The 22,747-nt window shown below is 48.1% G+C and overlaps 2 protein-coding genes across 3 annotated transcripts in view; both read left to right on the forward strand.

Annotated features, from left to right (window-relative positions):
- Positions 1–14,866: 14,866 nt before the first annotated feature.
- On the forward strand, positions 14,867–17,887 carry ZFAND2A (zinc finger AN1-type containing 2A). Of its 2 annotated transcripts, XM_036392076.2 has the most exons (6): positions 14,869–15,007; positions 15,543–15,637; positions 16,346–16,477; positions 16,582–16,733; positions 17,246–17,335; positions 17,737–17,887. In XM_036392076.2, exons 1-6 carry the CDS (start codon positions 14,953–14,955, stop codon positions 17,744–17,746), a joined length of 534 nt encoding a protein of 177 aa, XP_036247969.1. In that variant the 5' UTR covers positions 14,869–14,952; the 3' UTR covers positions 17,747–17,887. The 2 variants fall into 2 exon arrangements, with proteins under 2 accessions (XP_036247970.1, XP_036247969.1); XM_036392077.2 differs by lacking the exons at positions 17,246–17,335; positions 17,737–17,887 and having other exon boundaries at positions 14,867–15,007; positions 16,582–16,737.
- Positions 17,888–20,455: 2,568 nt separating this feature from the next.
- The window catches only part of C16H7orf50 (chromosome 16 C7orf50 homolog), a 123,527-nt gene continuing 121,235 nt past the window's right edge, over positions 20,456–22,747 (forward strand). Inside the window, exons 1-2 of the mRNA XM_036392161.2 lie at positions 20,456–20,553; positions 21,812–21,981. Of these exons, the coding sequence (XP_036248054.2) occupies positions 20,481–20,553; positions 21,812–21,981 (243 nt within the window). The 5' untranslated portion in view covers positions 20,456–20,480. The remainder of the gene's footprint in view (positions 20,554–21,811; positions 21,982–22,747) is intronic.

Below are 22,747 nucleotides of genomic sequence, written 5' to 3' on the forward strand. Positions count from 1 at the left end.
ATGCTCAGAATTGGCTCTGTTGCAAATAACAACGCAGTGATGACACAACACACAGCAGTGGATTGAAGTAGAATAATAGAAAAGTTTGTCTGTTTAACTGTCCTTCTCTTTCTCAATTTTCCTTCACTCTCTGCTGTTATTTTGATATGAGCTATTGAAGACAACAAGGAAAATGAGGACCCTTCAAACAGCTGCTCCCCTGGAGGCAGCATGATGGGAGCTGAGAGGCAGCCTGCCCCCAGCACTGTTCCCAGCTCTGCTGCTGGAGGTTTATGTGGCTAAAGGTGACCTTTGTGTCCTCTCCCATCCTTGTCAGCTTGTCTAGCCTGTGTCCAACATCTCCTGGTGGAGACCATCTCACCATGCAAGGAGGGGCTCAGCTCTGCAGGCAAAGGGCTGCTGTTGGTGCGAGGGCTGCACCAGCGAGCACTGTGGAATCAACTGTAATGCAGATAAAGATGTAGGAATAGGGAAAAAGAGCTGCTGAAATTGAGCAGTGGATGACACTGAGAGAGGAAGAAAAAGCCTCAAACTTTAAAGGCAGTGTTAAAACAGGGCATGCAGAAAGTGAAGTCAATTAGCCAAAAGAATCGTTTGCTGATGGAGGTCGTTGGGCCGAATTCCTAAAAGGATTCATGAATCGACTAAAAATACCCTTGGGATAGCTTGAATAGGGACTGAGTTACTGAAGGGCAATGCCCCAGATGACCCAGGAGACCCTTTCCAATCCTACAATATAAACAATGATGCCATTAACATTTGTACTTAGTACCTGCTCGAGCTCCCATCCGGAGCAGGAGCGAGGCTTTGAGATGTGCTCTGTTCCCCACCTTAGCCCAGAGGGCATCCTTTAGGTACCACCCCAGCAGTCAGGGAATTATGGAAAACCCTCTTGACAATGGTAGGAGCAGGGAGAGGCCACAAAGATCAGCGGAAAATCGGGATGGAAACTGCAGTGCTGAAAAGAACAATGGAGAGAGAATCATCAGTGAGCAGAGACCCAGGGCACAGGGGCCTTAAAGGCCAAGTGATGCTGAGGAGGCACTTGCAAGGCACAGGGGGACAGGGACAGTCAGGGGAATCTGCAGACATGTAACTGTGGAAACAAAGCTAACCACATACCCAAAAACACAGATGGAGTTTGGACACATTAGGAAACACAGCAGGACTGTGGGTCCCACCAGGATGTCCCACCAGGATGCTGCAGGTGACCCTTGCCATGGGGATGTGCCACCCAGCTGTGGAGCAGTGTACAGACCCCACATGGACCAGGGACTGTGTGTTGTACTGACTGTGGTAGGGGAAAAACCAATTTGTCATTAACTGTTTCTCTTTCCCTGAACATCCCTGATGATTAGACCTGAGTGAAATGATGCCCACGGTGTCACTGCTGGACATTGTCCTGGGAGGTGGCAGACCACTGTCACACCTCACGGAGGCGTACAGGCTCCATGTGAAGGCAAACCTGCAGCCCTAAATCTCTAACTTGTAATTCAAGTACTGAGGATAATAATGAAAACAAGGTTAGATAAAAACATTCACTATCAAAATTTAATTATGCATCTACAGGCTGAGGCTCATTATTCATCCTCCAACCTGGAAACAAATTAGTCTAATGAAGCCATGAGTTAAAATGGAGAAAGGATGTAAAGGCTGGAGAATATTTATGTCTGTGCTCGTGTGTCAAAAACAGCACTGAGCTCTGGGTGCTACATTTGTCACTGGAATCAGGTGCTTCCTAGATAGGGTGGAATATCCAGGACATGGATTATGCCATGAGCAGGAACAGTTGCTCCTGAGTGGAAATCTGAAGCAGAGACTGCTGAGATGTGTGGGCTCAGTACAGACATGGGGGCTCCTCAAAACCAGATGTGATCAGAGCCCACGGGTCTAAAGAAGCCCTGATACCAGTGTCAGCCTCCACTGAATCAATCTGACTTGGGGGACACATTTTGCTCTGGCACAAGCTCCCTGGTGACAGCCAGGGTAGCCCCACAGAGAGTCTGGCTCCAGTGACCTCCACTAAATGGGGAACCAAATCTCAGGGGCTGGGAAGAAAAGAAATTGGTAATGAAGTATAGTGGGATGGCAGCTCTCTGTGGGTTTATTGTGCAAGTGTTTAAGTAGACAAAGGCTATAATTAACTGCCCAGGAATGTATAATCACAGAAATGAAGGTCTTTTGCTCTGCTCCTTCCCTGCAGAATTTGGGGAGAAATGAAATTACATCACAGGAAAGGGAATAGATCCACACTTAACCCACATCCTCTGCTGCACCCCCCAGCACCCCCAGGTTTGGGCTGGTTGCTTTGGCCACCCATAAAAGTCACCCATGAACTATAACTCCTGGCACAAGTGGCTTTGAGGACACTTACAGGCTTTTCCACTGCACACCATGGCAAGGCTGCTGATATATAGCCCAGGTCTGAGCTCTGCAGCAGAGTGCAAAAGGTTCAAGCGACCTAGTAAAGACCATGCCAGTACCAGAGAACAAGTCCCTGTAGGCCTTTGGCTTAGCCATTCTCACTGCTTTATTCTCTCACTCCCATCCTAATGTGCTTAACTATAAATGACCCCTTTATTTTTTATATCTCCATTTCATTTTTCCCCTTCTTCCAAGAAAGCAGTAAAAACAGGGAAGCCAAGAAGCAGAGCTCTTATTGTAAAGTGAGTGCTGACACAGAGCAATTCTGGGGACCTCGCAGATCACGGTGAACATTTGTAACACCACGAGGAGCCTCTGGGCTTCTCCTCTGAGAACCAAGCCCTAATCCTGCTCCCAGGCGCCCAGAAAAAGCCTATTAGGATCACACAGGCAGAGGTGAGCTGCTTGTGGTCTGGAGGCCTCGACATTCTGAGCTTGGCACTATTTTATTTCCAGTTTTGCTGGGTGTTTTGTTCCTTGCTGTCCTAGGGTTCTACCCAGGGATGGCAGATTGGGGGTGAAGACAACCCAGCTGAGCAGGCCCCCCTAAACACAACCCCCTCTTTTGTGCTCTTTGTCTCTAATATGCAGAAGATGCTCAGCCACCCTGGGCAGAAGGACAACATCTTGCTGTTTATTAGTATAATTTTTAAAGGTGCCTCATTGTATTTATTTGCTGTGTGGTTAAACATTTATTATTTATATTTAATTTTCCCAGATTCAAAGGGGCATCACTAGTGGCTGAGTGTCTGCAGATTCAGTGCAGCTCCTTCACACACTTATTTATGTAACCTTGGCCTCCCCCGAGGGGCTCCCGTTTCACGATGTGCCATCGGCCTCTTAATTGGCCTCACAGATCACGCCTCTCCTTCGGCTCATCCAGCTCCCTGTGACTCGTAATTTCTAAGATATTAAATGTGCTTGAAACAAAAGAGTTCAGTGAATTAAAGCCAGGAAATTTCCTAGCCCTCCTAAACCTCCGCTGCCAATTCCCTCTCCAGGGTGATGGCCAGACTGGGGTCATCACCGTTGGTCTGGAGGGCTCAGGGAAGGACCAGGCTGTGTCCTGGGCAGGGTGTGGACATCCCAGCCATTGCTGTGCCTGGATTTGCACCCAGCTGTGTCTTCTTGATAAGAGCATTTGGCACTAATTAGTCTCCAAGCAGCTGATTAACCCATGGGGATGTATGGAAGCTGTTTCTGCTATAGGATACTACAAGAGAGGCAGGAGTCTCCTTGGGACTGCTTTGCACAGCCAGTTCAGCTCTCTGGATGGACAGTGGGATGGGGTACACCCATCCTCTGCCTCTCAGCCACCCCAGAGCCCCCTCTCCCCACTCCTGAGCACTGCAACTCTCACCCAGCCAAAGGTTTGGGTACCAAACTTGTAGGGACAGCCAGGCTGGGCCTCTTACAAAGACATAGACTCTGGGCTCTAAAAATGTAATTCTGGAGACCAGGAACCCTCAATGGCATTTCCTGAGAAGTAAAGCCACATTGAGACAACAGCTTTGGATACTCCTTTTGTGACACACCTTCCTGCCAATGCACCCCAAGTATCTTAGGGGCACATCTGACCCAAAGATGCTGCATTTCTCTTCCAGCCACCAGCCCTGATGCTTCATGAGCAAATGAAAATTCACTTAAAGCAATTAAACTTTATTTTAGACAATACAGACCCTGGTAGCAAGGAGTTCCACATGTCAGCAACAAGACAAAGACATCTGGACAACTCAGCCACGTGAGGTTTTCAGTAGGGTAACCAAACATCTGGGTGAAGGGGGCTGATAACCCCAGTACATTTTTACCCAGTTGCCAGCTGTTAGAGAAACTTCACTCCCATAGGTAAAGCTATTTCAACATTAATGGTTTTATACCTTCTCCTTAAATATATCACAGGTTATACTTGGAGATGGAGTTTGAGAGTAAACATTGTTATGCTGGAGCTGTCATCTGTGAGTAATCACAGACCTAATTGAAGCTGGCCAGCCTATTAAATAAACATTCTGCATAAACGAGGGAGCAAAGAAATACCCTTTAGTTTGGTAATAGTTGAAATGATGGAAACCAGTCCCTGAGTCAGGGACCAGAGAGATGGGGTTGGAGTGGCAGGAGAGCCAGGGAGGGAGGTATTCCCCAGGCAGCAAGAACCAGAAAGTACCAGCAACCAGCTTTAGGAGGCAGAGCAAGGAGAATGCTTCACTGGGGCAGGGTGCTGGCCAGGGCAGGCCTGGATTTTGGGCACTGCAGCCTGGAGGAGTCTGGTTTTGTTTTATCCAGGCAAACACGACTTCCCACCACCTACTGTTAATAGCTGGGCTAAGGCTCACAAAATTGCCTAATAGAAATCATCCTCCCAGCCTCAAATACTGCCTAATCACCCCACTGAAATGGGCAACAACACAATCTTGCAGCGTTTCTTGTGCTCCTTGGGGAACCACCTAATCCTCCCTGTTGTCTGCCAGTTTTTCCTTGTCCTTGAGAATTTCATGCCTAGAAAAGGCTACGGCTTTGGGGAGCTTTCAGCACTCGCTGCTGGGGGCTCTGCTCCTGCTGCAGTGCCAGGGGGGCATCCTGGCCTGTGCTCTGGGGCTCATAGTGCAGAGCAGGCAAATCTCCACCCCAGTGAGGCTGGCAGCATCCTGCCCCTCCTCGGGCTCTCTCCAGATGTTGCGCGGCTGCGTGCGAGCGGCGCTGCCTCTCAGGGAGGTGATGAGAAGAGGGTGATGCACCGAGGTGACATGCTCAATTTCCCTCCAAGATGCTGCAGCCACAACAACATTTCTCCTGCTGATGGCGTCCATGTGTCTCTCCCTTTCCAGTGGAGCTGTGTTCCACATTGGGGTGTGGAAGGAACCCTCTGTTCCCCGAGCCAGCCCTGCCTTCCTGGGGAGGACGGGGTGCCTGGCCTGCCATGGGGAGTTTAAGAAAAACACTCTCCCAGTGATCAGTGCCTGTATGAAGTAGATGTATGGTTTCAATTCTGTCCTTGAGCCATGGATCATTTAATGTTGTCAACACATATACATCCTTCTCAAACATCCCACTGAGAATTTCTAGGTACTGCAGACAGCTTAAAGCTAGCGTTACAGCAGCAGCAGCAGCTTCATATTTGCTTTCAGATCCACGTGCATTTTTTAATACTAAAGCTTGCATAATTGCTGCTGAATTTCTAAGCAACTTCTTCAAAGGGGCAGAGGCACATTAGCAGTGGAGAGCTGGTGGTGGAGCAGAAACAAGGCCTGGTGTTTGCTTATGGTTCCCCAGCAGCTGCTCAGAGATGATGTTTGAGGAGCCCTGAAGAAGGGCAGGGTTGGGACCTCCCAGCTCGGTGTGTGCTTGAGCATGTTTTCTCCCTGACCATCAGGGCACCTGGCATGTGCTGCCAAGCAGCCACTGCTGCTGCCTGCATTCAAAATGTTTTAGTGATGCATTTATTTCACCAGGGAAGCTTGCACTGACATCCTGCTTTGAAAACAAAAAGGAGGATATGGCTCTGCCACCTTTTTTTTGGTTTTTGTGTGTGAGGTCTGGATGTGCCTAGCACAGTGAGGTGCTACATGCAGTGAAGATTCCCTGCCAGGTGAAGGGGACATCACAGGGCTGATTGAGGCAGGGCTATGAAAGGGAAGACAAGGTGGTTCCTCACTATAAGAGAAGGATCTCCTGGCCTTTCCCAGCTGGTGGAAATGGAGTTGCAGCTGGGTAAGGACCAGTATCTTCTGGTTTGGGGTGTTGCAGTCTCTCAGTGATGTCCCTCCAGGGTGTGCTGCTGCTGATGGGAAGGACATCAAGCTCTGGCTGGGATGCCCATCACCCCAGCCTCAGTTTCCCCTGGCTAAAGGGCAGTGACCACCTCAGGGAGAAGGTCACCCTCCTCTTTTTTAGCTGCCAGCTGCTCTCTTGGGTGCTGAGGGAAGAGACCAATGTCTGCTGGCTGGAGTGGGAGAACAGGGGGCTGAGGGTTTGCTGGAGAACGTGCACCAGGCTTCTCCTGAGAGGTGTGGATGAACCTGGGTATCCAAAGGCTCCTCTGTCTCTGGAAATGCAGGCAGGCTGGGGGTGATGATGGCTCTCTGTGCACACAGAATTTGGGGTTGGGCATGCAGGGCTCCGCTGCAGCCATGGGAGGCAGCTCCTTTCTTCTTCCCCTGAGAAAGGGCATTTCTGGGGGAGACACCAACCTGAGGCCCTCCCCTGTGCTGAGGGAGCTGTCACCTCTCCATCCCCCCTGCTGCCACAGGGCCCTGCACGGCGCTACCTCCAAAGCACCTGGTCAGCTAAACTCCATTTACTGTGTCTTTATTTATTATATTGGATCCCGGGGTAATTACTTTATAACTCTGAACATTAAATATCATTTGTCTTGTTCCAGTAGGTCCAAATCTTTATGAATTTTATCTGATGCTTGCTCCCTTCAATTATCTGTCATCAGAAAAAGTTTACTGCTGCTGCAAAAATATCAATTTGCCAGAGGTTGCAATACATTTACTCCCCACCTCTGTAATTTACAAACTTACATTCCATGATTAGAAAGAAAAATGGCTAATAGAAGAAATATTCATGCAAAATCGATACTGAATAAGATGCTGCCACCTTTTGGCTTAACCTAATTCTACATCTGGGGCCAAATTCATCCCTGGTGTAACTGCTTTCCTGGGAGAGTGGCTACAGCTGCCCAGGAGCTGGCTGTGAGGCATGGAGCAGGATGGGAGGTGAAGCACAATCCCAGGGGCTCAGCCCCTGACTGTGAACGGGGTCTGGGGAGCTGGGGTTGTGTGGTTTGCAGGGTCTGGTAAGAGGAAATTTCCCATAGCTGTGTGTCTGCAACAGAAGTTTCCTTCCTGCACACCCAGAGCCATGTGGAGGCTCCTGGCAGGTTTTTCTCTCCCTCCAGCCATCCAGGAGGCTGTTCTTGGAGCTGCATCCTGGACACAGCCTTGGGCTGTGAGCTTGTGTCCCTGCTGATGTTCTGGGAAAGGGGGGCTGGGGTGTGATGAGGCTCAGCACAGGGCTGAAGCTGTTTAACCAAGCTCTGAGCTGGTTTATCAGCTCATCTGGGCTTGTAGGCAGCCTCCAGCCTGCCTGCCAGTGTGCAGCACAGCAGCACTGGCAGCACTGGCAGCACTGGGAGCTCCTGGATGCACTTATTCTTCAGTTCTGTGTCACTGAGATGGGCTGTGGAGCCCAAGTGCTGCTGTGCTTTCAAAAGGAAACCAACCAGAGTTTAATTTTCACACCAAAGATATTCCAAAGTGCTAAATGCTACAGCAGAGCAATTGCAATGCTGCTCTGTCTCCTTGCCCAATGACACAGGGGTTTTTCAGCTGAATACCAGCAAGCACGTGATTAAAAGCTCTCAGGATTCTGCTGTTGTGGGATTTCCAGCAGAACTTGCTATTTCTCTCATATCTTGCCCCTTTGTTTCCCCAAGTTCAGGGCAGAGTCTGAATTCAGTAATTGCCACCTGGATTTGCTTTGCTGTCTTCCCGAGGAACTTGTTTGAATAAATTGAATTGGCAATGTATTGTTCAGCCAGAAAGCATTGTGTCAGGAATAATGTAGGTATTTCCAGGCACTCTATTACTGTTCTGAGCACACTGCCAGGGACAGCAGACCCAGGCAGGAGAGCTCCCTTTGAGCTGCTCCCTCTGCTTGTTCTTCTGAAAGAAGCACAGGGATTTTTGGCTGGTTGCTTCATGCTCTAAAGCAAGAGCAGAAGGAGCTGGTGGAGCTTCCTCAGCACATGCAAAACCCCTCATCCATTGGGGAATTTTCATTTAACATATCCCTATGGCTTGCACTTGTGTCACCTTGTTTTCCATGGAGCACGTGAGCAGTCAGTGCCACAGATGCCAGCATTAGGTTTGTGTCAGCAGAGCTCAGGGCAGTGTGGTGGGGACAGACAGGTCCTGGGGGTGAACCCCTTGAGAAGAACAAGGCATTAAACTGCAGGGCTTTGCTGAAAGACCCCAAGGACTGGGTTAGACTAAGGAAACAGCATCTGAGAGCTCAGGAGACTAATCAAGGCACTCAGCAGGTGCTGGGCAAGCTCCTTGGTTTTGGGGCTGCACTGGTGCTTCTAAGATGGAGGTAATCTGAATATGTCAAGGTATGGAGTTTAAAGTTCTTCAGGGATATAGGCTCACCTGAATCCCTCCTAGCATGTCACAATAATACTAAATATTTGGTATTTCAAGGAAGAGATACTGGTGCACAGCTTTCCCTTTTTCACTGGCTTACAAGCATGGCTTAGTGCTGGGTTAATGGTTGGACCTGATGAGCTTAAAGGTCTTGGCCAACCCAAAGAATTCTATGGTTTGATGACCAAGCTCTCTGTGAGAAATGAGCTCTGCTGCCTGCAGGTCCCTGGGGGGTGTGGGCACAGCCAGGGCACAGCACCAGGTCAGACACAGCATCCAGGCATAACCAGCGTTGTGACACTGACGTCTCCCCAGTGCCAACAAACGACAGTGCCAGCAGGGACAGGAGCCCAGGACCCCCCTGAGGAGAGCAGTAGACAGTGGGAGATGGCACCACAGCCCTGCAGACCTTGTGCCTGCACTGTCAGGTGACCAAATTCCTCAGGAGGCTCTCACAGGTGAGTGGTCTCACCCCTGTTCCATGGGTGGCACAGGTACCACCTCCTTCCTCAACAGGGCCTGACAGAAAAGAGCGCTGCCCAGTTATTTACCGCCCCGCAAAATCTCAGTGGGAGGATTTCAGCCGCTCCTGCAGCAGCTGCGTGGCCGCAGAGGTGACCCCGCCGTGTGGCTTAGCAGGGACATGGTGCCACCTCGTGGCACGCGGCTCCGAGGAGCGTCACACGTCCCTGTCCTTGCGGGATGGCCATCTTCCCAACGGGAGCATCAGCCCGCAGTGCTCCAGCACCTCCAGGGCTGCTGGTGCCTCCAGGGTGGTGGCTGCACCACGGGCTGGTACAGGCCAGCAGTGAGGGGATGGAGGCTGGGGGAAAACAAGCAGAACAGCCAAAATTCTGCTATCCCCTAGTCCCAGTGTAGTCTGCAGAGTGGGTAGGACTCAAATCAGTCATCACTTCTGGAGATGATTTCTTAAGGGCTGTCTGCCCACTGTGGGATTCATCACCTATGGGGTCCTTCTCCCCTGTCCTGCTATCCCCTCCTGGATCTTCTCCTTTCCCAAGCTCTGCCAGGAGCCCCCTGCCCATCCTCTCCTGCTGACCTGCAGAACACTCACTCATCTGTACCAAAAATGGCTTTGGTCCCCTCCTGTGCTGACAGCAAAAACCAAACCCCACTTATGAGAGTTCAGGTTTTGTTCTTAGTGCTACAAAACAGGAAGAAAGCTGGGTTCATTTATCTAAATAAAAATATGAATATTAAAGACAATGCTGAGGTTTGGCACTGTTACAAACAATCACCAGCTGAAATACTTAAGGAATAGAGTCTTGCTTTTAGTGAAACTCTTTAATTCATAACCAGCAATGAATAAGGAGTATTTAGGGTCTAACCTCCCTTGCTAATTGATGCCATCATGGTAGTGCCTAGGAAATTTGGGGCTCAGTAGTGCTGGACTGGGTTCTGTCATGCTGTTTGCAGTATGGACTCAACAAAAGACAGTCATTATTCCAGGAAATCTGCCATGGAGATCCCAAACCTTCTTCTGCCAAGTAAGACATTAGAGTTTGATCAGTGACCAGAAATCACCTGATAAGGAATTTATTTTCCCTCTACTCTTAGAAAGGCTGTTGCAATGATTCCCACCCTTTGAGACAGCCTTTTCAGGGGTACCCTCTGTACCCATCCCACTGCCAGCTTGGCTGCTCTCTGTGCTCCTTCCTTTTGGGTTGGGGCATTCCCAAATGGATTAATTAATAGCAAATTGATTAATTCTGCTGATTATTTGTTCCTCCTGTACAGATCATTCCTGGGTGCTCTAAAAGGGAGTTGGAGACATCATGGCTGTCAGAGTCAGTGGTAGATATGGTGGGGTTTACATCTAAAACACCAAATATGAGATTTTCCCCAGAGGGCCAAGAGCTGGAATTGGGAGCATTTTGTCTCTGAAGTTCAGCTGACAAACCCAAGGAGATGATGCAACATTCTTTACAGGCATATATCACCCAAAATTAGCCATCAGAGGTGGTCCTTCCTAGTTTATTTTGTAATTTAGGAGGAAGTTTTTAAAGAGAGTCTGTTCTCCTGAAGAAGTGAGCTCCTGCTGCTGCAGTGGTGTCTGTGTAAATCAGGGGCTGCCAATGAGCCCTCAGGCACTTAGCAAGGATTTTCCAAGGAGCCTAAGGGCTGATACACACTTGAAACTCAATGGGATTCAGGCCCCTAAATGCAGTAGGCAGCTTGGAAAATCCCAGCCTTTGAAGTTAAAGTAGACACTAGACAAAAAAAAAATGGCTAAAACCCCTTAAAATAATAAATGTCAGACTAATGCCACCATGAAGGCTGTGGGTGCTCTGAGCTGTGCACCCAAAACAAGGCAGTGGCAGGTGGCCACCAAAGGCAACCAAGAGCATGAAAAGCTCCATCCCTGATGTCTCCTGCTCCATCAGGAATTGCAGTAGGGTTTCTCCACATTATCATTTCTCTTTCTGATGGATGCCCCCCTGTGTGGGAATGATCCAGGACATTGGCTGGGACATACAATGTGTGAGGAAAACATGAGAAGTGCGTTTTTGGTTTGGTTTTTTGTTGTTGTGGTTGTTTTGGTCGTGGTTTTTTTGTTGTTGTTTTTTTTTTTTTGGTTTTTTGGGTTGGTTTGGTTTTTTTTTTTGTGGAGAAGAATCCTAGGGCATTAAAAGTTGGAGAACTCATCTTCATTATTTCTCTTTAAAGTTAGTTATGAATTGAGAATGGCTCTGCTCATATTTCTCTTTTATTTGCTATCTCCCCAGGCTAAAGTGTTGTCTATTTATCTTACAGATTAGGTTACTTTTTATGGGGTTCCTGCTATTATATTTCACCTCTAACTTTGTTAGTTTGTGTTTGCTATTAAATTACCTTGAATAAAATGGGCGGCTGAAGGACATTTTTCAGCTCCATCCTGAAATGAGGCTCTTAATCCTGTTTCTGGCCCTGCCCCTGTAGCCCAGCCCACAGGGACAGAATCAGGTGTGTAAGAAGGGCAGCAGGGCAGTGTTTGTGTCAACCACGGGCTCTGCAGGGTGAAGCTGCAGCAGAGTCGTGCCTGCAGTGCCAGTGGGTTCATGTGCAGTGATTTTGGAGGCTTCTCTTTAGGAGCAGGTTCTAATAATATTGACATCATCACAAGATAAGATCCAGGACTAGTTAAATCACAGCCTTGCAACTCAGTGCTCCTTTGAGGATTAGAAGAAGTCGCTGAGCTGTCACTCTAAAGCTGATCATGGACTTGTTTAACTATGTCATCCCATAAGACAGCCCTTTCAATTATGTCAACCTGTCTGCTCTCCCTAGACTCTAATTTTAGAGCAGCAGTAGCTAATATTCTTGGAAAACTGATCCACCTCCACAGATCTCTCCTGTCTGTCTGCTGCTGTTAACAGAGTATACTGTGGGGAGATGGGACTGCTTTCCTTCCCCTCCTGTAATAAACCTAATAAAAATAGGTACCATTAGTTCCTTTGTGTGTGGTCTCTTTAAGACACTTATCTGAGCTGTGTAATGGAGATGTCATGTCTCCTCCACAGAGGGATCAGGCAGCATCACAGGGTCACTGCAATAAAAATAAAATCCAGTTTTAAGAGCCTGGTACGAAATTATGAGCTGAAAAGCAGGACATTCGGATTGGAGTTCAGAGACCTGGAAAAGGCAAATGAGAGCTGGAGTCACCCTGATGTTAATGCCACAGCAGTGGCTCTGCAGCTGGAGCAACAAGCAGGAGCACTGCAGGCAATGAGGTGGCCTTGGGGACACCAGGGACAGGGACTCATCTGTGTCTTCTGGATGGTGTTGGGAGGAGTTTGGGGCACACAAGGCAGAGAGGAGGTGGATGGGCCTGGCTGTGCTGGCCATGGGCATCTCTGTGCTGTGCTGTCATTACCCAGGTGCTGGAAAGGGGACAGACCCTCCCTGAGAGATAGGATGGAAGCACATCCCTGCTCCCCATCCATGATGTGCCTGTGGCTGGCAGTGGTGTTGGACAGTTGTTCCCCTGCTGTGCCATGAATGTCCTCTTCTGAGGGGTTTTATTCCCCCTTTAGGATGCAATGCAGGTCCCAAGGCAGAGCAGGATGGCGTGGTGGGGTGGATAATGATGTTTAATACCCCAACAAGAGGCAATCCCATGGACTGCAGGGAGAGAAAGGGAATGACAAAAAGCATGGGACATGGGGAAATGCAATAGGCCTCCTCCCATAAAAACTAGAAAGGAAGTAGAAGGGATGGATGAGAAAAGAGGAGGCAGAGAGTCCATGCAGATGCAAAGGAGGGAGGGGATTGCCATCCATCCCACCCAGTGTCACCATTCTGGTGGCAAAGGGGCCCTTTGCAGATCATTTATATAAAACCAACACTCCACAGGCTGCCAGGGAACGCTGCCTCCCCCAGACTCCAGCAAGTTAGTTACACATAGCTTTCCTTTCACAAATCCATGTTGGCTGCCCCTAATCAAATTCTGCTTCTCAAGCAATTTCCCTTGCTAATTCCTCCCGAATCAGCCCTAACCCACCTATCCCCTTTGTCACTAAGCTAGCCAGCCTCTAATCACACACTGCACTGTGTGATCCTTTCCCAAGTAATACAGGGTTCTGCACTTGCCTCTGGTTCTCAGCAGCCTAACCTGTCAGGAGCCACCTTCTAAAAATATCACTAAAGACCTCAGCTAATTTCTAATCCTCGTTTCTATTAAGATGCCTGCCTGTACTGTGTGGGTTTCCAGACTTGGGATTTACAGCCTTCGTTAAGAGCATCTAATCTGTGCAGAGCCATTTCTGTTGTTATCCACGAGCAAACTCCTCCCTTCTCCACCATAAAACAGGATCCCTTTGGCAGCAGTTCTCCAGCCTTCAGGGCACTCTCAGCCAGCCAGGGAACCTCTTCCTCTCTGCTTAGCTCACCCCACAGTTTTTTGGCAAGCCTTCCTGGGAAGATCATGGGGATCCCACTCCTCTCAAGCACTGGGTAGGTGCTTTGTAGGGAAAAAAAATAAGCCTTCAAGCTCAGCAGGACATGTGGGGTTTTTTGCACCTCCCAAGATTTTGAGTTGTACAAGGAAGCTGATGCATAATAGAGCCAAGCTCTTGAAGTACCTTGGATAACTTGACTTTCTCTCACTATTTGCATTTGGATATTTTTCTGCTGTTTCCTCTTCCATTTTAAAATTCACCTGTCCCAAACTGCCAGAACCAACCGAGTCAGAAGAACAGAAGAAATGGGGGAGAGTGCCATACTCTGGCTGTCCCCTGACCAGACTGTCCCAGGGCGGGTTTTGGGTGTTCCCATGGATCTGTGGCACAGCTGTCCCAGAAGACCCCAGACAGCAAACACCACAGTGGAGGATGTAAAATCAGAGTTTACCCTTCAGAAACCTGTGGCAGAATGTAATGCTCTGTCAGCTCAGCTGTTCTGTGGAGTAAGGGTTTATGTGAAGAGATTTGGTAATTTTATGGGTTTAGGAGAGAAAATTAATTGAAGACTGGGCAGAGTGTCTGGCTGATGACATGGTATCATTTAATCCAGCAGGAATGTGCTGTTGGGAAGTGCTCCAAGTGTGCTGGCTGCCTGTGACACCCACAGCAGTCACAGGAGTCACGAGTGCCACGTTGGTGGGTGACGTGGAAGGTGGAGCAGTGGCACATGCCACTCCCGGAGTTCAACAGCACAAAGTGGCCTGCACAGGCAGTCAGCAGATGCAATCCCAGAGCTCCCCTTTGACCTCATGGCTCCACTCTGTGTCTGAGTCATGCACCACAGCACAGTCAGGTGTTTATGGGGAGAGCAGGGGCAGAACAACACTTTGTCATTTCTCAATCCTGTAGCAAGTGTCATGAAATCACCAGTCCTCCTCTGCTCTGTATGAAGCCAGCATTGTCACACACCTCCAAAGATCCATGTTTCTAAAACACAGCTTGATCTCAAGGTGTCTTGTCAAAGTGAGACAAGCACTTAAAACAGACCATCTGGGGAAATTTCTGCTGGATCTGGTCTCCATTACCAACCCCTGCCACCTCCACCCTGAGCTCATCTCCTTGCCCTTGCTCTGTCTTTTCTCACTCCAGTGCCTATCTCCATTCTTATTCTTATTCATTTTTCTTTCTTTTCTTATCCCCATTCCCACCCCCGTTATTCCCATTCCCAGGCCCCGCCCCCGACCGTGACTCAGCCGCCCCCCGGCCTCCCATTGGCCGCTGCCCGCGCACGCGCGGGGGGCGGAGGGGCACGCCATTGGCTGCGGCGTCCGTGACGTCACGGGGCGGGGCGCGGCGGGAGCGTGACTCAGCACGTGGCTGCGCTGACTCAGCGGCCCGAGCCGATAAAGCCGCGGCGGGCGCGCCCGTCCCGGGGCTCCGCTCTTTGTCACCGTCCCCGCGGCAGAGCAGGGTCCCCGTGTGCCATGGAGCTGCCGTGGCTGGGCGAGCACTGCTCCGAGCGCTCCTGCAAACAGCTGGGTAAGTGCGGGCTCGGAGCGAGCCCCGAGCAGCGCCCGCCCCGCGGACCCATCACGGAGGGTACCGGGGGCCGCTGCTGTCCCCGAGGCTGTCCGGGTTGCTGGGAGCAATGCCAGACACCAGTGCTGCTGTGGTACCCCCTCAGCAGGGCTAGGGAAAGAGTGATAGCTGTTGTTCCTGTAGGTGTTAAATTGTTAAGGAATGGCTTTTCAAGAATAACGTGATTTTTGAAACTGGGCTTTGCGTTTGTACTTCAGCTCTTAGCTCTTGACTAGTTGCTCACTAAGGTTTCTGCTTTTGAAGAGCTCCTGAGGTGCTTATGGCTTGTGTTTGTCTTATGCTGCAGATAAAAAAGGAAAACTTACCACTCTTGCTCTTTTAATATTTGTGAAGAATGATCTAATCTCTATATAGAGAGAATTGGATTGTGGCTCGACAGAAACTGCTTTAGAATTTACGTGTAGACTTCTGTGAGTACTCTAAGAGTTGTTAGCTTTGTTCCATAAAAATGTTTTCGTTTTTATTCTTCGCCCAGATTTCCTTCCTCTGAAATGTGACGCATGTGGGGAAGTGTTCTGTAAAGATCACATCCGTTACGATGACCACAAGTGCAGCTCTGCCTACAAGAAAGTGAGTTCTGTATGACCTGAGTCATAATTCACCCTGCAGAATTGCTGTGTCATTTTTAAGGGCTGCTCTGAAACTCCACCTGTGATTTCAATAAAAGTGGATGGGAGAACCTCAAGATGCAAGTTAAAAATACATCTGGATTTCTAATATATAAAAACCTGTCATTTTAGAGGTCACATCTGCTAGATTCTAGGTTTTTTTTCACTTACAGTGCATCTCCCCAAAAAGGAGTGCTTTATATTTCAAGGAATGTATTGTGGTCTAAAATTTTCTGGGGTCCAAGTCCTGTAAGTTGAAGAACAACAAACATGAAACTACAGAAGAAATAAATAGAACAAGTGGGTCCAAACTTTGATCTCTGGCCTGTACTTGGGCTTTGAAGTATTCAAAGTCTGTGATTCCAGAAAAGCCAAAAGGATATTTAAAGTCAACTTACCAAATACATTGCTACAATTGGTTTGGCAAAGCATTACTGTGTGGTTTTTGGATGGGGATTTGCAGTTACTGTTGTGAAGTGTCTTTAAAAGCATTAGCAAATGAGAACATTAAACATTTAGGAATATATTCCTATTATCTATGGGTAAGACAAGGGGAAGGACACAAAATAGGGTTGGATTTGTAATGGTTGGACTTGCTTATCTTAAAGGTCTATTTCAATCTAAACAATTCTTTAATTCTGTGATGCTGATCTGTGCTGTGTGTTCTTAGAATGTGCAGGTGCCAGTGTGTCCCCTCTGTAACACACCTATCCCAGTGCAGAAGGGAGAAATCCCAGATATTGTAGTTGGAGCCCACATAGATAAGGACTGCAAGTACAACCCAGCACAGCAAAAGCAGAAGGTAAGAAAACTGCTGCTGAAGTCTGAGCTGCCTTCCTGTGCCTTCAGCTCGGTCATGGCTCACAGAAAGCAAACATTGCCAACTCCCTGTCCTCTCTTACTCAGATCTTCACAAACAAATGCACAAAGCCAGGCTGCAAAAGGAAAGAGATGATGAAGGTGGTTTGTGAACAGTGTGGTAGCAGCTTCTGCATTAAACACCGGCATCCTCTGGATCACGACTGCAGAGGGAGCAGCCAGCCCATCTCCAAGGCAGGGTGAGCTGGACTTGGGATACTTCAGCTCAAGATGAGGTCTCAGGGCTGGTATCAGGCTTGGTGGGGAGCTTGGACAGACAGGGAATTCTGGAAACTACTGGTCATGCCAATAAAATAGCCACGATTTCCTCTTGCGTCTCAGGCTGAATTTCTGAGCCAAGAGATAAAGCTTGTCAAATGCTTTCCTGGATTTTCAAGCTTACCTGTGTCAGTCTCTCCTAATTGAGAATAGACACTGGCCAACTCAAGCACCCTTTGGGGTCAAGCTCCACATATTAGAATCCTAAAGCTCTGTCCAGCACTTTGAAGTAACCAAGAATAATCAATATCCTGACAAACCAAGTTTGAAGTTAATGTTAATAAAAAAATCTGTCTTTTGCAGGCAGACATACCTTGGCTGTTCTGTGCAGTAGGACTGTGAGATTTGTGTGACAGATGCAGATGATTAAACTGGATGGAAGAGTGAAAATACAGAGTGCATAGGTGCTGAGCCTGGTTGTGTTTCTTTGTAGATGTGCAGCTCTGATGAGAGCATCTCATCCCACCTTCAAGTCCCCGGGAGCAATTGGAGTGCCATCTAATGGGAATCGTCAGCACAACAGGTATCAGGAGAAAAGACAAACTAAAACCAGGCTGTGGCAGTGCCACTGTCACACCTCTGAGTGCTCTAGAGCTGGTGGCTGACCTGTAAGTGGTGTTGGGAGTGCAGTAGAGGGGCTCTGACAGCACAGGTAAATCCCTGCTGCCTCTATACTGGAGTGATTAAAGTGTCCTCATAGACACAAGCATTGGGACATCAAATTGTATCTGCAGGCTGCTCTCCCACCTGCTCAGTGAGAGATTTGGCCAAGTTCTGGGAAAATGGTGTTTCATCAGAGTGAGAAAAGCACAGCAAGCTCCTGAATTAAAATAAATGGCCCAAGCCCTTCCCTGGCATGTTGTGGCTCATGTTACTGAAAGTTTCAGTTGTGCAACCCTTACAGTGCATTTTTATGTCTTACAGGTGCAGATAGTAGAGGCTCTTTACATCTGGATCAAACCTTTAAAATGAAGTTAATATCTTTTATCTCTCTCTATAAATTTCTATGCAATTAACTTATTTTTGTATCATAATAATGTATGCATTCAATAAACTGCTACCCTTTCCAAGCCAATGTTATTTGTTCCTCTATTTTGAATAAAAACTTTAATGCTATGAAAAATATTTGATGTAGGAAGTGAGGTGATGGTGGTAGGTAGAAGATTACAGTTGGTATGAAATACAGTTATATTTGCTTAGGTCGTGCCAAGCCTGAACTAGGAATCTCCCAAAATGAAAATGTGAAATACAAGCCACTGTCATATGTCTTAATCCTTTTGGAAGTGTTCTGGCTCTGCATGACAAAAACCATCCATCTTGGATTCTGGATGTCATTGGAAGACCTTTATTTATAAAGCCAAACCATCTTTTTTACAGGTCCTTTTTCAGGTCCTGTCTGAAGGCTGGTGCTCACAGAGGCACGTGCAGTAGAATTCTTCATCATTTATTGTCCCTTAGACAGAAATCTAGATTTGCAGGAATATATTTTGTGGTTTCAGGGAGAAAAGGAAACCAGAGAAAGTAGCATTAACTGTGTCTTGTGTAATGAGAATAAAGCCAAAATACAGCGTTGTTTAGGGAGGCTGCTCTTGCTGTCTTCCTGAAAAGCTTAAACAAGTGAAGTCATGGCAGATAATGCTCCATCTCTTATCCTGATGAGCTCTCTTGGCTCTTTAAAACTGCATGAGTATCCAGCTGCTTAGCTTGAGGCCTGAAATATTATAGGTTGATGAAATGGAAATGTGCTGTTAATGAACAATGCTAATTCCCCAGATGGGATCTAAGTAGACCTCTCATCCAGCTAATTGTGAGAAAAATGCCAGGGCTTTCTGATGGTGTCAGGGGGTCAAGACCTCAATTTCATGTGTCATTGGAGCCATTCCTCTGCATGCTGGGGCTTCTGGGCTGCAGTGTTGGCTTAGGGCTACCTGGAGGGAAATTGTAGCCCCTTCAATGCCCTGCAGTGCTGCTGAGGTGGGAGGAGAAGCACTGTGCAGAGCAGTGCCGAGTTCCCGGACCTGGGAAAAGCCATCTCTGCTGGTACTGTAAGAGATGGGAGTGCAGTTAGTGCATGTGGTTTCCACATCCTTGGGGGTGCTGCAGGTATGCAAAGATTGTTGTGTCTCTTTTTGAACAGTTTAATCCTTGGGGTGGGAATGCTGCCTGAGGACGAAATGTGGATTTAGGGTCCTTCACAGGGACAGCACATAAACAATCAACACCTTGAGTCACAGGCCTTTCCTAACAAAGGCCAGATGTCATTTCTGTCCAGCACAGAACAAATCCCTGTGCTATCCCATTTTATGTTTGACCCAGTCTGATTTCTCATCCTGGAGAAGTTTTTGGAGAAGATCACAGCTAGCTGGCCAAACTGCACATGTAAAATAGATATGAGTTACACTGAGCACTCCACATAATCTGAGTTTTTGCAATCCTGCAGCCAAGACTGTGATTTGATGGTACCTGTAATACTGTGTTCAACCACAGGATGTCACAATAGGATACGCAATAACACAATCTATTTTAGGAAGTCTAAACATAGAAAATATTGGAGCAGAAGCTCAAATTACAGCTTTAGTTTTAGGTACCACCACCCTCTGATTATCCCGTGTACCAATACCCTAACTCAGCCCTAGCACACTGCTATATTTTATATACATTTTTTATTTTTTGAGCATAATTTCTAACCAGCACCCATTCCAAAACAATGCCATGCACCCCAGTGGTGCTTTGGGAATTCCAGGTTCTGACTGTGGTGTGAGGACACGGCCCAGGGGAAAGAGGCTGTCCCAGCCCAGCAGGGATGGCTGGGGGCAGGAGGGCACCTCGGTGTGGGGAGGAGGTGGAAAAGCAGAGGTTGCCCCTTCCCATCAGTGCCTGCAATGTGCAGAGACGTGTTTGCCAGCAGCATCTGCTCCCACATCCAGCATCTCAGGGATGCTGGGATCCAAGCAAAGGGGAACAACAGCCCTCTCTCGGGTTGTCCTGAAAAATAATGTGTCATCTACGTGTGTGTATGTGGCCAAAATTCTGGCCTTTAAGTTGGCAAGGGGACTTGGAAAAGTTTGTGCATGGGGTATTTACAGAAAATGAAAACATGGAAACCAGCTTGCTTCCTGGAAATTGTCCTCGGAGGTGTTTCCTCCATCTGTCAAACCACACCCTTGGCCTCTTTCCACGCATTCCACCCGACCCCATTTGGACACGGGTACTACTGTCTCACACTTCAGCATCTTTTAGGATCTGGAGCCTTTAGGATCTGCGGGCTCGAAGGGATCGGAGCCGTTCTCCAGAGAGCCACACCTCAGTGTGTCTGCAGGGGGGGTCCCAGCAGGGTGCAGATGGGTCCCTGCCAGGATGCGGGCGGATCCCGGCCAGGACATGGGACGATCCGTGCCAGGCCCGGGAGGATCCCTGTCAGGATGCGGGTGGATCCCGGCCAGGCCCAGCTCCCGATTTGGGGCCCCTCCCAGGCCAAAGGGCGGGGCCACAGACGGAGCTCGGCGCGGGAAGGTGACGTCACCCCCACCGCCAGAAGCCGGCGGAGCGTTCCGCCGCACACGTGTTCCTGATGGGTGCTTTAACTCCGAGAGCTGCTTCCTATTGGTCACCAGCGTGATTGACAGATCAGCAGCCAACCAGATACCGCCATTCTCCCCGCGTAGCCAATGAGAGTCAAGGGCGGGCGGCGGCGCCAAGCGTGCGGCTCAGTTGAATGTGCCGGGGCGACGGCTGCGGGAGGTGCGTGTGGGGCGGGTGGGGGGCGCAGCCCTGGCTCCCCTCGGGGGTGGCGGCGGCGGCGGCTCCTCCGGGGGTCTCCCTGCCCGCACGGAGCTGCGGGAGGGGCGGGGAGGTTCGGTCCGGCCTGGCCACATGCGCGGCGGTGTCTGAGGGGGTGCGTTGGGATGTGAGGGGTGTTCGCGTTGGGATGTGAGAGAGGGTTTGCGTTGGGATGTGAACCCAGGGTTTATGTTGGGAAGTGAATCCGTGTTGGGGAGCGGAGCCGGCGGCCTGTGCAGGGCTGGCTGGGGGCTGGGTGCCCTCCCGGGCCGGGCACGGCTCTGTCTCACACGTGCCAGGCCTGGCTCCGCTATCCCGGCAGTGCCGAATCTCTCCTTTGGCACCTTCTGTTCTATTGGGGACCCCCCGAGGTGGGCTTGTGGGTTGTTTTGTATTTTAGTGTATAATTCAAGGCAGATATTTGTGACTGAGTGATATTTGCCTGTGTGGTGAAAGTGACTCCGAAATTGACACTGAATGTGACAGTGTTGGGACAAATGGGGAAAGTCGCTTAAATCAGGCGTTCTGGCAAAGAAATAGTACGGTGTTACAACTAGACCTGCTTTCAGACCCAGCTGCAGTGTTGTCTGGGACTCCTGTTCATGTTCATCCTTGTTTCAGTCTAAAATTAAAGATAAAGCTAGTGAGACAGTTCTTCGAGCATAGTTTTACCCTGTTAACCTATAGGAAAACAGAAAAGCTTGCAGTTTAATCAGAACTAGTGGTTTAAAACTGTTTAGTAATCAAATAGCCTTACATTTTCCTTGTGAGTGCACACATATGCATATTAATGAGATTATTAACAGTCATGTGAATGTATTTTGAGATGATGGGATGTTATCTGAGGTAGGCAGGTTGATCAAACAGTTCAATGTGGTGTGTTCTAACCTGCAGAAAACACAACCTAAATTATGGGGAATTCCTACCAGGAATATCACTGAGGCATTTTCCACATCAGGGCCTCAGAGGACAAAAGGTGTGGAGAATCCTACAGGGGATTGGCATTTGAGTTTTCCAGTAGCTTAACTACAATGTATTTCTAAAGGAATACACGAAAATTCTCCAAAATTAATCAAGTTTCAGTGCAGACATACATTTCATAGTTAGGTAGTCACAAAAAATTATCATACCAGTGTAATTATAGTATAGCTGTCTGTATATGAGACTGATATTTAATATTAAAAAAGTTCTAACTGCAGTTTGGTGGTTTCTGTTACAGGACAGCATTTTAGAATGCCAAAAATGATCGTGGAAAAAAAAGAAAAGAAGGTGGAAAAAAAAGAAAAGAAGGCAGAAAAAAGAAAAAAGCTGAAGGAAGATGTGGCCCAAAAGGATGAGCTGGAATTGGAAACCAAACCAAAGAAGAAGAAGAAGCAGCAGAAACTGCAGGTTTGGCTCTTTAATTCAATACAAAGTGGATTTGTTGTTGCTGTAGATTCTGTTCTGAACATGAGTTTGATTCAGTTGCAGTGATTCCTTGGATGCAATATTCCTAGAGTTAAAGCTAAAAGGAAATGATAAATTAAGCAAAATCTGTGTGCAGTCATAGCAGGCAGAGGGGTAATCTCTGTTTGATTTGGGTGTTTCTGTGAAAAACAGAGGATGGATGTGGGTGAAAGGTGACCCAAGTGAGGAGCTGTCATATGGGAATCTCAGTGCAGCTTCAGTCTTCATGTGATCTTGAGTGCCTGGGAAAACATGAAAGATGTTTTCTTGGAAATTCTCCTGGTTTTTGGACAGAATGTCAAGTGGCCAGAAGGTGTCAGCAGTCTCTTTGTATTCCTGAAAGTTTTATGAATTATTTTATGAGAATAAAATTAGCAATCTCAGTATGTTACTTAAGTAAGAACTTGGAGTTAGAAGGGGTTTTTATGGGGTTGGTTTTTTTTTGTTGTTGTTGTTGGTTTTTTGTTTGTTTTGGTTTTTAAGTGGTGGAAATTATGCATAATTCAAGGACAATTCAGTTCTGATATTCTTAGTGGTTACTCTGGAATGAGGATCAAAGAACTGTAAAGCAACTCAAGAAGTAGAGAGGGAAAGCAGTTTTTTCCCTCAGGAAATCTTGAGGATCACCTCAAGAAGGCATGGTCTTAATTCTCTTATGTTTCCTGGCCTAACATAAAATATATGTGAAAGCTGCTTGTTACTTTCTTTA

This window comes from Molothrus ater, chromosome 16 (assembly GCF_012460135.2).
Source record: "Molothrus ater isolate BHLD 08-10-18 breed brown headed cowbird chromosome 16, BPBGC_Mater_1.1, whole genome shotgun sequence".
Taxonomy (NCBI): domain Eukaryota; kingdom Metazoa; phylum Chordata; class Aves; order Passeriformes; family Icteridae; genus Molothrus; species Molothrus ater.

Coding starts and splice junctions, on each gene's coding strand:
- ZFAND2A (XM_036392076.2), top strand. CDS start 14,953: ATGGAGCTGCCGTGGCTGGGCGAGCACTGCTCCGAGCGCTCCTGCAAA. Junction 15,638..16,345: donor GCAGCTCTGCCTACAAGAAA/GTGAGTTCTGTA, acceptor GTGTGTTCTTAG/AATGTGCAGGTGCCAGTGTG. Junction 16,478..16,581: donor CAGCACAGCAAAAGCAGAAG/GTAAGAAAACTG, acceptor TCTCTTACTCAG/ATCTTCACAAACAAATGCAC.